General features: G+C 44.5%; 1 protein-coding gene across 5 annotated transcripts in view; it reads right to left on the minus strand.

Annotated features, from left to right (window-relative positions):
• Myo1b (myosin IB) overlaps nucleotides 1-14,991 on the minus strand; it is a 183,387-nt gene that overhangs the window by 120,486 nt on the left and 47,910 nt on the right. For all 5 annotated transcript variants that reach the window (XM_045147061.1, XM_045147060.1, XM_045147058.1 and 2 more), the window contains exon 3: nucleotides 7,216-7,331. In XM_045147061.1, the coding sequence (XP_045002996.1) occupies nucleotides 7,216-7,331 (116 nt within the window). The remainder of the gene's footprint in view (nucleotides 1-7,215; nucleotides 7,332-14,991) is intronic.

The raw sequence follows: 14,991 nt of genomic DNA on the forward strand, positions 1-14,991 counted from the left end.
CAGGAAGGGACGGACCTTAAAATCCTAATCAAAGGATATGGAGACGAGTCCAGGTGTTTGAAGACAATGATGCGCAGGGAAGACAGCATGCCCAATGGGCACGGGCGCTCTGTGCCCACCCTGCGACTTCACCCTGTACCCTCCGCCATGCCACTGCTCCTGAACGCTCCTGAGTGTAATAAACCAATAAGTGCTAAGATTTTCCAAATTCTATGAGAGTTTCTAGAAAAGTCTCAAAACTAAAAGGGCACGGAGTCATCAAAACCCTTGAGTTTGTAGCTGTCGGGGCAGAAATAAGACACAGCAGGTCACTGAATCTATGGCTGGCATCTGGACTGGGACAGTGTGGTGGGACAGAGCCTGTGGCCATCAAAGCCCTTGTGAACTCTAGGTAGTGTCACAACAGACTGAACCGCTAAACATACAGTTTTGGAAAACTGGTTGGTATTGGGGGGAAAACCACACCCTTGGTGTCATAAATGATATTCGAATACCCACATCTGTGGTTAGATTTGTGAACTCATGATAGGAGTGACCATCTCAACACTGAATTTTAAGCTATCATGTCTAGGGAATGAGAATACAGAACTAAAAAAAAAAAAAAACAAAAAACTATACTTTCTTAAAAGACATACACACACACACACACACACACACACACACATATCCAACAACACAAAATGCAGAAAACAAGAGTTGGGAAGCAATACTCAAAGTGGTCTGTTTGCTTCTCAAACCACAGCTGGCTGAAGGGGAAATTCAGCTCAGAGCAACAGAGCCGAGGAGCACAGTCACAGACAACTGAACATGAGGAAAAGGTTACCGTAGGAAGAAAGTAGCCACGTGGTGAACTCACACACCAGAGGGATCTGAATGCTGCTTAATCCCTTCTAGAAAGCAGATCTGCATGCTGTACACGCTGAGTGGACTATCTGCCTCACACTGAGAAGGAAGGAACAGGAAGCTTAGAGAGGAAGCCTCCATTCCAAACACACATCGGAAAGTCAATGGAAGGGCTGTAGAGATGGCTCAATGGTTAAAAGTGTTTGTTTGCAAAGCCTGATGGCCCGGGTTCAATTCTCCGGTACCCACATAAAACCAGGTGCACAAAGTGGTGCATGCATGACACAGTTTCTGTCCCGGAGACAGCCCCAGTCTCTACCCTTGGGCCCCAGTCTCCCCAAGTGCAGACCCCAAACTCACTTTGCTCAGCTGTTTCCATTGTTCTGGCTTTGGTGAATTCCCCAGAATGGATCAGGACTGGTATTGGCCAGCCCCCGCCCCTGCTGTCACACAAATCCCAGGCATAGATCCCGGCAACAGTTTTGATTTTGACAACAAAGGCCTCCTCAAGCACGCTCCCTCTTGGGAGGGCTTCGCCAGTGCGCTCCAGCGCTCTTTCGGTAAGTCAAGGCTGACATGCTGGGCTAACCCTTCCAAGGCCGGGGCCTCTGTGCAACTTCTCTATCAACATAGAGCTTTTCCAGAATGTTGTAGAATATGACAGGACCTGTTACAGACCAGCAATACTCTGACAGGAAATGGCCTATTTTGTTGGAGAACAAACTTTTCCCTTTAAGATACTATCACTGAAATTATCGTGTGTGCTGGGCTTGTCAGACAACATTTAGAGATAAATTCTCTCAAACCTGAGGCAAGCAGTTGGTGAAAAGCAATAAAACTACTAATTAGGGGTCTGGAAATTAGTATTCTAAGACATATCAGAAATACTTTTGTACTAACAAATATATTCTTACATCATAACAATTTTCATGATTAAAAAAAAAAATCAGGGTTTGTGTTCCATTGGTCCTCCTACTGACAGCTCCAGAAGCTTCCACATCTGAAAGAGAAATGAGCTGAGGCCTCCCTCTGTCAAGACACTGACAGCAGCTGCTTGGGAAGCAGCAGCAGGAAAGCAATATGCTTCTGAGCAAAACAGTTTGAGAGTCAGGGGCAGCAAGCTCGCTGTGTAAGCTCAGAAGCTGAGGCCATGCACGGTCTTGATATATTCCACCTGTGCCTCATGTATGGCAGCTTTCTAGGTAGCAGCTGGCCTCAACCACTGGGCATGAACCAGAAGAAGAAGGATCTATGGGAAAGGACTGGGGGAACACTTCTTACAGACCTTACAAAAAACTTCTCTGTGAGTGTTGCTGTGAGTGCTTTTTCTGCTAAGTTCCTGTCTTGTAACTTGTCCTGAAATTAATCTTGCAACCATGCAGTTAGCCTTCTTAACATGGGTTTTCCCTGCCTTAGTTTACCTGTGGCCCAAACAGCACAGATGACCGTTACTGACAAGGAGTGTTTCCAGATGCTGACTGATCTTCAGCTCTGCTCTGTCCTGCTGCCTCGGTGACCTGTTCCACTTCTGACCAAGAACAATGTGTGCATGACTGAAATATGCTAACTGTGCTGAAGACGGCGCAGGTTAAAAGTAACAAAGTGCATACGGGGTCTTCGGCAGTCGGGTCTTACCTTTAACCTTCTGTGGGTCATCAAGAACTCCAGAGAACACTCAACTCCTACCAAACCAGATGTCCAGAGACACAGAGGCTCCCAAGACCTCATCACTGAAATAGATCTCAAACGATCCCAACATGGCTTGGGGAAATTCGCAGAAGAGGGGGCAGAAAGATTGTTAGAGCCACAATTTGGGGCATTATGCACAGAGATATTGCCTCTTCCCCATAACTGATGGCTACCCCCACAATGCACAAGCCACATTACCCAACGAGGAGGGTCCCTTCAGAGGGGGGAGGACAGGGAGGAGGTTAAAGATGATACGATAACACCAACATGGCTGTATATATACTGTGTACATAGCTAATAACAATAATAAAAAGTAACAAATTGCCTACAGAACTGGTGGAAGTAACGGGGGCTTAGTGTGACGGCATTTATAGTGTGTGTGTCTGTGTGTGTGTGTTTTCTGGATCAGCAAAGTACAATAAAACCCCCAAATCCCTTCCTTTAAACAAATGTGTAAAGAATGATTTAGAGCCAATGCCCATGCCCTGGCCCATGTGATGCTCAGCTTGTTCACGCATTACCGTTTTAGGCTGTTTAATAAAACCTCCCATGGGTGCCGGTCAGGAGATGCCAGAGCCGCGGAAACAGCAAGGCAGTGCTGACAGCGGACACAGAGGCTCGCCCTTGGCTTAAATGACCGCAAGGGTCAGTTTTCCTTCGTTCAGGCTCTGCTCTAAAACACAACTAGCCTGCCCTTAGATAAGCAAATCCAAGAGTCATTTTCTATAATTCCAGGGCAGTGCTCCAATTAGCTAGACCACCACATGGCCACTGGACTGTTAAGTTGACTCCAGGCTCTCTGACGGCTCAGGAGTTAAAGGCACTTGCTTGCAAAACCTGACAGCCTAGGTTCAATTCCCCAGTACCCACCTAAAGCCAGATGCACAATGTGACCCATGCATCTGGAGTTCACTTACAGTGGCAAGATGTCCTGGGGCACCCATTCATTCTCTCTTTCTCTCTTCTCGCAAATAATAAAACATAAAAATAAAACCTTAAAAAAATAGCCTTTCTCTTTGAAACAGGTTTTCTAATCCATGAATGTCCAAAACCAAATAAATATCCCCAAAGATGGTGCCTGCCTTCTGCTTATTTTGACCCATGGCAGTCATGTGTGTGCTCATGGGACAGAGCAGTTTTAATCTTCAAGATGGTGCTTACAGGTGACATATGAACTGAAGGTGTCTGCTCGGAAGCACCAGTCAGCCCTGATTCCTTCCTGCACATGTTACTCAGGTGTGTCCCAGACCTAAGGCGCAAACACACAGACCTCAGCTGCCATCCAGAGAATGACACTCCAAAGATGCACAGCAAGAGGCCCAGGGAAAAGCCCGCTCTGTCTCCTCACAAAACCGCCCCGACCCCCCACTGGTTTCCCTTTCCCTCCTAACCCAAGTGTACACAGCTTCAGTCTCTGAATACGTCACGCAGAGTTCCTATCTCACTAACGAAAATGACAATTCTGTTTTGATCGCTGCTGTTTCCCAGTGCCTAGGAGAGTGCCTGGAGCATACCACCAGCTCATTAAATATTTGCTCAGTCAATGAGTAACTGCTAAAGCGGTAAGTAGAAAGGCAGCTACATACATGGGAAAGGATAAACTGTTTCGTACACGGTAATTTAGAAGGTCCTAGATCAAGTGATGGTTCAACTGTTTTAAAAGTAAAATAAGAATACAATAGTCTCAGAAAACACACACACACACCCTTCAGACATGATTTCCACACCCAAGTATACAGGTAACCAACACCAGAATTCAGTGTCTAATTGCCACATAATTCAGATCACAAACATTATTGAATTCACAGAATTTCAGCTGAACTGTGAAGAAAAATGTTGGTCACAAAAAGGGGATACTGCCCAGATCTTCTGCCGTGGACCCTTAACCTAAGTTCTGTACACTCACTTCTTCATCTCTGAGAAACAAACAGAAATGTTGTTTATAACATTTATCTGGTTCACCTTGGATACAGTGAAATGATAACAGAGTGAACAGGGCAAACGAGGCCTCTTGCAATGTCATTCTACGGGCAATTGCATGAGGTCCTGAAAAGTCTGTTTGGAACAAACTTAGGGGTCAGAGACTCCACGGACGGGGACCCATGCCCAGACAACTGACATTACGCCATAGAAAACCCTTCTGCTAATGACCTCCCCACTTTTAGGTGATGGTAGTAAGAAAATTTATTCAGTCCTTAAAGTTGTTTTTCTATTTTCAAAATTTCCAATTAAAATAGATGATAGAGTGCTTTTGAACATTAATGTAACATGCCCACTACATTTTAGCACAAGTTAAGGACACATTTAAATTCTCCCTTGGGCTGTGCCCACCAGGAAGAGGTGGTGGCAGGTATCACAATACACTCCTTCTACTGCCAAGTTCCCTCCAATAAGCACATGGTGAGCTCTTAAACAATAGCAATTGAGAGCCACAGAGATGTGCAGGATACATTTCCTAGTCAAGGGCTGGAGAGATGGCTTAGTGCTTAAGGCGCTTGCCTGCAAAGCCAAAGGACCTAAGTTCAATTCTCCAGTATCCACATAAGCCATATGCACCAGGTGGCGCATGTGTATGGAGTTCATTTGCAGTGGCTGGAAGCCCTGGCGGGCCCATTCTCCCCCACCGCCCACCTCTCTCAAAAATAAATTAAAAAATTAAATTTCCTAGTCTATAGAAGCTTACATCCCATGTAAGAGGCTGACACTATATAACCACAGAGAGCAGTGGTGTGTAAGGTCATGCGAGTGGTTCTGGGAATACAGCAGCAGGATTACACAGGGTCTGATCAGGCCTTCAGACAGACCTATAGAGAGGGTTTTTTGTTTTTTGTGTGTTTTTTGTTGTTTGCTGGGGCAAGTAAGAGACACAGGATAGAGAAGACTATGACTGTGGGTTGGTTCCCTGAAGAAGAGGAATGATGTTTGAGGCTGGAAGGAAGAGCCAAGGCTGACAGTAGATGACCTTCAACAGTAGGCCAAAGAACTTGGAATTGAGTCACACGGTAACAAGAGGACCTTGAAGGAGCTGGGATGGAGGAGAACATGGTCATCCTGCAGCAAGATTCACCAGTTGGTGATAAACCAATAACCTGCTTCGAGGCCAAAGGCAGTCTGCCAGCAGAAGCCAAGGCTGCTCCAACTAGTGGGCGGAGCCAAGACGGTCCCACTCCTTCTCTCTTCTCATCCTCCTCATTCTCTCCTATCCCTAAAGTGTAGCAACCTGAGACAGGGCTCAATGAATCCAGGCACTGAACTGTCTGAAATGTACTGAGTCCTCTTAAAAAACAACAACAACAAACCAATCCCTATTGGAAAAGAATACCTTACACAATTAGAAAAACAAGACTGCGCCACCCAACAGGACCATGCTTCCCTGATGATACCACCCAAAGAAAGCAGGCTCATAAGTGCTGCTCCACACAGAAGGGGGCAGGTTCGGAGAAGGCAGGGAGCTGGAGAAGGGTATAGGACTGCCCACGAGAGGCTGGATGTGCAGGGAACCAAAGATCCCACAAATGGCAATGGCGAACTCTTCAAAAGACATTTGGGTAAGTAATCTCGTGTTTTTATTTTATTCATCTTTACATTTCCACTAGCTGAAAGTCATGTACTTTACATGATATGATTCTGAGGCTCTCTATTCATTATACAACTTGGCATCTTTCGTCTTTTTCTTTCCTTTTCTTTTAATTCAACAGTGGAGCTGAGAATATAAACAAAGAACAGATCCTCTCTTGGATATCAGTAAGTGGGGCATAACTTGAGAAATAAAGTTTATGCTACGGTTTGTGATGATTTCTCATTTCTTTTTCTTCCTCGGACATTTTTCTAAGAGCAGTCAAAAGTCCATGTATCTAGTAATCCAGTTCTATCCTGATCCCCCAAACCGAAGAAAAATTTTCCCAGAGTGAAAACAAAATTCTAGAGGTATAAATTGGCAAATTCACTCCAGCATCTCTTAAACATGTCACCTAAAGAGCTCACCTTCAAGGAGCAGACAAAAAGAATATGCAGGCTTTGTGAAATAGCTGTGTACACTACTTCCACTTCAGAGAAACCAAATAGGGCCGGGGGTGGTGGTGCGCGCCTTTAATCCCAGCACTCAGGAGACAGAGGTAGAAAGATCTCTGTGAACTTGAGGCCACCCTGAGACTACCTAGTGAATTCCAGGTCAGCCTGGGCTACCGTGAAACCCTACCTCCACAAACGAGAAAAACAAAAAGAAAAAGAAAAACCAATTAGGGACCTAACATCAGAGAAGATAAACCAGCCCTGTCACACACATCTGCAGCCAGTGTCTTTGAAAATGATAAACTGAAGGTAGTGCTGTTGGTCCTTCTACCAAACAAAACATAACCCAATGCTGGGAATCTTCCTTGGCCCAAGAAGACTATGAAAATGTTGGTTGGACTCTTAATAAAACAATGAACATTCCTGTTTTATGTGCAAAACTAATCAACAGCAGCTGCCACTGTCAGACTTTTTAACAACAACAAATTATATATATACTTGAGTATCTTGCCTTCATTATTTAAAACAAGGAATTAACTATTAACTTCTGCATTCCTTTCAGTGACTTAAAGAATTGACAAAACCCTTTTCCCGTGACTCGAGGCAAACAGCTGCACACATCTGTCAGCTATGCATCTCTGGAACAAAAGAGAAACTTAGAGCTTTACTTACATGTGCGGGCTCAGTTCATAAAAGTTTCTGTTCCTGTAATCTTCCACTTTCTCTGGAGAATAAATGGGCAAGGACCGATAGGGGTTGACGGATATCACCACACTACCGATGTATGTCTGTAAAAGAAAAGAGAGAGAGAGAGGGATGACTACATGATGTATTTTAACATGTCCAAGTCTAGGGTCACGTGCCTTCTTCCTTTCAAAGACAGCCCTAGCTCTGTCTACCACTTTCACCAGTGATTCTACATTTCTCATGAATACTGGTAAGGCAGGTATCCAATCACACTTGTTCAGTTTGCTGACAAATGGGAATACAGATTTGTACGCTGAAATCACATTTCACAACAGATCTCCACACTATTTGATGGCACCAAATAAGAGCTCTCAAAAGCCTTTATCAGGCTAACCCAGAATTTCATCACCAACCACTGTTAATTTTAAGCAAGCACCCCAGTCTTCTCTGATACAAGACAGAACCAGTGCTTTTTTTTTTCCTCTAGCCATTATCTGTCTGCTTCAGGCAGTGGTGATCCAGGATTCCCTCAGCCAATCCACACCCAAACTAAGGGCCCTCATTTTGGCACTGCCCTTCTACAGCCTGGCCACCTCTACTGTGGGCTCAGGCCCATTGTTATCCCTTGGATATATAAACAACATGACTTCATGTTATATCTCCTTTAAAATATTTTTTTAGTTTATTTGAGAGAAAGGAGGGGAGGAAGCAAAGGAGAAAATGGGCAGGCCAGGACTTCTGGCCACTGCAAACAAACTCCAGACACATGTGCCACTGTGTGCATCTGGCTTATGTGGGTATTGGGGAAATGAACCTGGGTCCTTAGGCTTCGGAGGCAAGTGCCTTAACCACTAAGCTCTCTCTCCAGCCCTTTCATACTATATCTAATGTACTGTAACAGCAGAAGGTAAATGTAGAATTTTAATGTATTCTTGCATGGAAAGTACATTTAATGTCAAATTTGCATTTCATATAAAATTTAAATGTACTTGCTGATGGATTAATCCTGTGTTCTAACAGATGCTAGATAACACCTTGTCCTGCAAACAGGGAAAAGAGGCTTTTTTTTTTTTTTTTTTTGAAGGTAGGGTCTTGCTCTGGCCCAGGCTAACCTGAAGCTCACTATGTAGTCCTAGGGAACCTCTGCCTCTGATCGCTGGGCGTAAAGGCGTGTGCCACCATGCTCAGCCAAGAACAGAGTCTTCTATGCTACTTCCACCTGAAATTTCTGCCATCTGGAGCAGGGCTTTCATAGCTCGTTTCATACAAATGCCTCATACAACACCACAAGCAAAGGCTGCTTAATCATGAACTCATCTTGCCAGCTCTAGCATTCCTTGGTTTCAACATCATAAAGATAGAAGGAAGAAAAAAGGTACCAACAAACAACAGATGTGACCAAAATTTTGAAAAAAGTCAATCAAGAGGAATAAAAGATAGGGGTCAATTCCAAATTTCTCACCTTCCCAATGTCATCCAAAGAAAGGTAGCAATTTAAAAATATATATTTTATATACTTGTTTATTGATGTGAGACAAAGAGAGAGAGAGAGAGAGAGAGAAGAAAGGGGCAGATAGAGAAAAATGGGCATGTCAGGGCCTCTAGCCCCTGCAAATGAACTTCAGGTGCACTTTATGTGGGACTGGGGAATCGAACCTGAGTCCTTTGGCTTTGCTGGCTAGAAGCTTAACCACTAAACTATCCCTCCAAACCAAAAGGTAGCATTTTTAGGGCATGTTTTTCAAGTATGGCTACCATTGAGATTCAAGGAAATAAAAGTTAAAACAGAAAACAAGATAGCGATACATGAGTCACAATTTAATTTAAAAGATTTTCCCCCAACCTAGAAAACAAGTCAATTTTGTATATGCTTTCAATCTATATGAGCATAATCTTATGAAGAATAGACAAGACTACATTATAAAAAGAAAGCTCTTGCCAGGTGTGGAGGCGTACACCTTTAATCCCAGCATTCAGGAGGTAGAGATAGGAGGATTGCCATGAGTTCAAGGCCAGCCTGAGACTACATAGTGAATTCCAGGTCAGCTTGGGCTAGAGTAAGACCCTACCTTGAAAAACAAACAACAAAACTCTGTTTACATGCAATGTTTTGTGTCTATTTCTGACATTCTGCTATTAGAACCCATTTAATTTGACCTGACCGGGGTAATTGCAAGTTCCCTAACCAATCCCACTCAGATAAGACTTTCTCAAGTTTTCAAAGATCCTGACACTCTGACTCACCTAGACAGGTAGACAAAAAATGCTTAAAATGGAGTAACTATCTGAACAGCTTTTAAGTCATGCATTAGAATCAGATATAAAAGCATAAGCACTGGTTATTTCCTTAATATTTATTGTTTAAAAGATGAGCCTTCTTTAAAGGAAAAAGTACATGGATTTTTCTCTTTGTAAAAAAAAAATGTAGGGCTGAAGAGATGGCTTAGTGGTTAAGGTGCTTGCCCGCGAAGCCTAAGAACTCATGTTCAAGTCTCCAGGTCCCACATAAGCCAGATGCACAGTGACGCAAGCATGCAATGTCGCACATGGCACACAAGGGGCATGGTGGCCGGAGCTCGTTGCAGTGGCTGAAGACACTGGCACACCCATTCTCCGACACCCCCCACCACTCTTTCTCCCTCTTTCTCAAATAAAAAAAAAGTTAAGTAATTTCTTGAATGCAATACTTTTTAAGCAAAGACCAGAATACCTCTTTAAAACCAAACTTCACAATGACCAAGTTCTTGATGAAAGTCTGCCTCTGTGGCATTCTTATATACTGAACAAACTCTACTGCCTCGATTTCAAAATCAAAAGCTACATGAACAATAAGCACCACGTTTCTTTTTGTGACTTTTACACATACTGAATTTTATGTGTGTGCCCCCCACAGCTGTATCCCCACCCACCCAGGATCTGGGGAAGCCCAATAAAGTACTTGACAGCTGAATGACTGACTCACACCAGGAACATTCCTCACTAAGAAAGTGGATGGTACAACCCACCGACTCTCACGGTTATTCTTGTGGGGGAACACAATGCCAAATTCACTGTACACTGTGCCTCATACTTTATTAACACTGGCCATGTGTTGCCAGTGAACAAATCCTTAAGCTACATCCTTTCCTCTCCCCATTCTCCTGTTCTACTTTGGTAGACTGTTGGCAAAGACACAGAAAAATTTCTTCCACCTCTGTGCATACCAGCTTTGAAATAAGACTTTGTCACTTCTCCTTTCACAAGGCAGTGTTATTTTCCCACCCTTTGAATCTGGACTTGAGTTTCATCAGAGACATTAGCCAATGAGACCACAGCAGAGGTCTGAAAACCATGTGTGGACTGGGATGCGCCCGCTTCTTCATAAGCACCACGTGCTCTTTAGGTCAATGAGTTTGGGCTTCTCTGTTGAGGAGGTCAGGCAGAGAATCAGTTGTGCCCTGTGCTACACAAAATGTCACTGGTGGACATGTAGGTGAACCATTCTAACCCTTGGCCAGCCCCGCTGAGGAAACAGATGCCTACAGCCATTGAGTGACTGTAGGTGAGACCAGCCCAGAGCTTAACCCTGATGCCCCACAAAACCATGAGCAAATAAATGCTTTTTGCTTTACAGCAGTCATTTGTGGGAGTGGTTTCTTACCTAGCAGCAATTACTGCTACACGTACACTGCTCAACAAACCGCAAGAAGTGCAAAACGGGGCAAGCCTTATCCATCTGAATAAGCAAACACTGAAAGACACTGAGCTCTCTTTTAGTTCTACTTCACATATACATCATCTAGCCTTGGCCTCCTAGTAGCTTTGTTCTCTACCAGGATCCCTGTCGTTGCTATTGATGCATTTCTTCATTGAAGGTTCTATGTGGATTAGTAGAGGTTTCAGTATGCCCACTGTGGCCATAAGAAAAGTCCAATAATCAGTCACAACCCCTTCGAGACAGATGGCATTCCTGACAGCAGCTGACTGGCTGGGCTGGACACAGCACTCTTGGTTTTCAGCAGCTGCTTATTCTCCATCCAGGTAGCCGGAGCAGCAGACTGCCTTTTACAGGCAGCTCACATCAACATCATGAACATTAGGAAGTGAACAGCATCACTGGCATTTTCTTACTGCGTCACGCTCTTAAGAAACAAGCTCGGGCTGGAGAGATGGCTTAGCGGTTAAGCACTTGCCTGTGAAGCCTAAGGACCCCGGTTCGAGGCTCGGTTCCCCAGGTCCCACGTTAGCCAGATGCACAAGGGGGCGCACACGTCTGGAGTTCGTTTGCAGAGGCTGGAAGCCCTGGCACGCCCATTCTCTCTCTCTCCCTCTATCTGTCTTTCTCTCTGTGTCTGTCACTCTCAAATAAATAAATAAAAAATAAACAAAAAATATTAAAAAAAAAAAAAGAATAGAAAAGAAACAAGCTCGTCACCAAGTAACCACTCCAGCCATTTCCCGGCTCATCACCCCATGCTGACACCTCTCCAACAAAGTTCCCTCCACTGCCTCCCACTACCCTGTGGAACTGAATGAGGTTAAGAACAAGGGGCTGGGGGGTAGTTAGGGACACAGGCCCAAAAGAAAACAGGTGCTGGCCTGTCCTAGGGAGACTAAAGGAGCACTTCAGTCTGACTCAACACAGAGACAGCTTCCTGAATCTTCTTCCTGGGAAGCTGTCTTGGGCTTTTCCCTAACATCAGCAGGCTCTCCTCCCTTGCCCACCAATCAAGGTTCCCATATAGACTTGAACTTGGCAGTGAGGCTCATCCCAGCTATATGCCTAATTTACATCTCTAAGGTGATGAGAAAACCCAATCCAAGTCACCACACTCATATGATGACCAGCTTAGGATCCAGGAAGCTTAGGAGCTTTTCTGTTTTACTTCTACTCTCTCTCAAATATTTCATAACCTTCCTTTCTTTGTGTCTATACTTGTCATTTCTTTGCCTGTCATAAGACATAAACTCAGAGACCCTGGCTTTTAGAACTGCCCATCTAGAGCCTAGAGGGGTTTCGTTCACTTGCAACTGCTGTGACAGAACCATCTTCTAACATTTGGGACAGGGGAAGAGAAGGAAACAAGGAAGCAAGAGAAGAGAGAGAGAACGAAAAAGAAGGAAAAGTACCAAATGTACCAAAAGAACATTCAGGTGCTGGAGAGATGGCTTAGCAGTTAAGGCACTTGCCTGCAAAGCCAAAGGATCTAGATTTAATTCCCCAGAACCCAAGTAAAGTGTGATGCACAAGGCGGCACATGCATCTGGAGCTTGGCTTCAGTGAGTACAGGCTCTGGCATGCCCTTTCTCTGCCTGCCTCTTTCCTCGCTTTCTCTCTCCCAAATAAATAAATAAAATATTTTAAGGCATATTTACCTGTCACTTCCCAAAGTCAAACCTTAAGTCAAGAATATGCACACGTTCCTAAGTCACAAACATCACCACCTGCATATTTCAAATACTTCCAGCACTCCAAACAGATGCCTTGCAAGTGACCAAGTACATGAGGGTTCCTCTTGACATTGTTGTGAAATGGACCTTTTATCTGGGGGACAGTCAAGCCAGCAGCTCTCCCTCTCCAGACCACAATGCAGAGCCCAAGAGAGAGGCTCCTACATGCTCAGAGCATATGGCCTATGAGCCATGCACTCTGTTCTGTCTGAAATTTCTAACAGAATCTGCTCCTCAAAGATATCTTCCATGGTTTGGGAAGGTGTTGGGCATCAAGGTTTGCATATTTGTTGTGTGTGGAGCATGTACTTGTGTGTGCAGAGGTACACACCCTCTGCACACACAACAGGGCACCCTCTTCTATCATTCTGACAGTCTCTCACTAAACCTGGAGGTCTCTGTTTCCCAGTTAGACTGGCTTTTTTGAAAGATTAAAATTTTTTTGAAAGATTAAGTTTTTCCAAAATACACTTTTAAGCCCTTGATTTGCTTACATTCTAACTAGGTCCCCATCTGTCTATCCATTCAGTTTCCTTACTTTCTTGAAAGTTATTTTTAATTATTGTGTACATGTGTCTGAAGTTCCTTAAAGACTTAACCCTAAACCCATGAACATGCTGGAAAATCTTAAAAACCTTTAATTAAGCCTATGACTAAATCCACATGACAAAGTCATAGGTTCTTTCATTAATGATCGTCAAAGACGGGGTACGGCCACATTACTCAGCAAAAGTGTCTGTGGCCAAGGAGTCAAGAATCAAGTCTCTCTTCATCATTGTATGCAATGCCGGCTGCCTGGGAAGCTCTGAGGAAAAGTAGCCGAGAACTCTAACCCCAAGAACCTTGCCCGGCAAAGCATCTTTAACCTTGGCACGATGAAGTGCTCCTCTCTTGGGCAGAAGCCTCTCCCTGGACCATCTGATGGAGCCTGAAATCTTCACACCACCAGGAGTGAAGAGCAGGAGAAACAAGGAGAGCCTTCTAGTTAAGGAAGCATTTTATCTCAGTAGAAAAAAAAATGAGCCAACTCATCTCAGTATCAGAGAACTAAATCAAGATGTCAATGTAACTGGCAACACTTTATTACATCTGACTGATTATTCAATCGAAAATGGCTTGAAAGAAATGTTAAAGAAGATGTGGGACACCCCCCCTCCCCGCAGGGCCCTTTGTTACAAGTATGCAAGTCACATAATTTCACCTCTGTGAGAGAATGGTTGAAAGGCAGAGACAGACCAGAGCTCAGGTGAAAACTCAGAGTGACACAATCCAGCTGACTCAACTGACATCAGATGCACAAGCAAGCCAACAGATTAGGGAAAATCCTCATTTGCTATGCAAATGTGAAATAAAAGATACTCTCGTGGTCTGCGCACCCAAGGAGTCCACATCAGAGTTGAGATGGTGAGTCTTTTACCAGAAAAGCAAGCTTCACAGCTAACCACTCTAGGGGTACATCCCAGCACCACAGAGCCTGAGGCAGGAGGATCACCATAAGGCAAGTCTGAACTACGTATAGAATTTCCAGGCCAGCCTGGGCTATACTCCAAGACTCTGACTCAAAAACAAACAAAGAACCACGAACATCTCCAGAGACTAAGCAGAGGAAAGCGATAGAAATAACTGTTGGCTGGAGCTGCGAGGGTCACTGTCTAAGTGGGTGCTCTAGGTCTCAGTGAAGACGAAGGGAGGCAACTGTGAGCTATACAGGCTCCAGAAAGGTCCAGGGAAGGCAGAGGACTTCAGGAGATCAAGGCTCAGATAAAGTAAGGTAAAGCAGACGGTGGCATATGGGACCTGGGTTTAGGTGACAGATGCCCTCAACCTTCTCCACCTCATGTCAATTAATATTTGACTGAACCCATATTTGCACACGCATATTCACAGCAGTATTCATCACAACAGCTCAGATGGGAAGGGATTCATAAGCATGCCAGAGAGATGAAAGGCAGCATTGCTTAGTGTTAAGAAGAAAGGAAACCCTGACACACCCAGGCCTCCCCCGACATACGGTCTCTCAGAGCCAGGGAGAGGCCTGCACACCTGTGCTGTAAGTAATCAGACTGGGACAAGAGGGGGCTGACCGGGATCAGACTGCAGAGAGCCCCGCATTTCAAGAAGAGCCAACCACAAGCAGCTCTGTTTCATTGCTTTGCATTGCTGGAGGTGGAACGTGGCATCTCGCACAAGCTGGGCAAGCGCCCGAGAACAGTTCGGAAGTAGAAAGTCAGTACGCGAGGAAGGGGTTGGATGATAAAACTGATGTAAGTATGTAGTTCTCAGCTCAAATTCTATGTCATTTCCTGCTGTGTTTCAAATCTATTTAAACCA

The sequence above is a fragment of the Jaculus jaculus genome, chromosome 4 (genome assembly GCF_020740685.1).
Source record: "Jaculus jaculus isolate mJacJac1 chromosome 4, mJacJac1.mat.Y.cur, whole genome shotgun sequence".
NCBI classification, from domain to species: Eukaryota; Metazoa; Chordata; class Mammalia; order Rodentia; family Dipodidae; genus Jaculus; species Jaculus jaculus.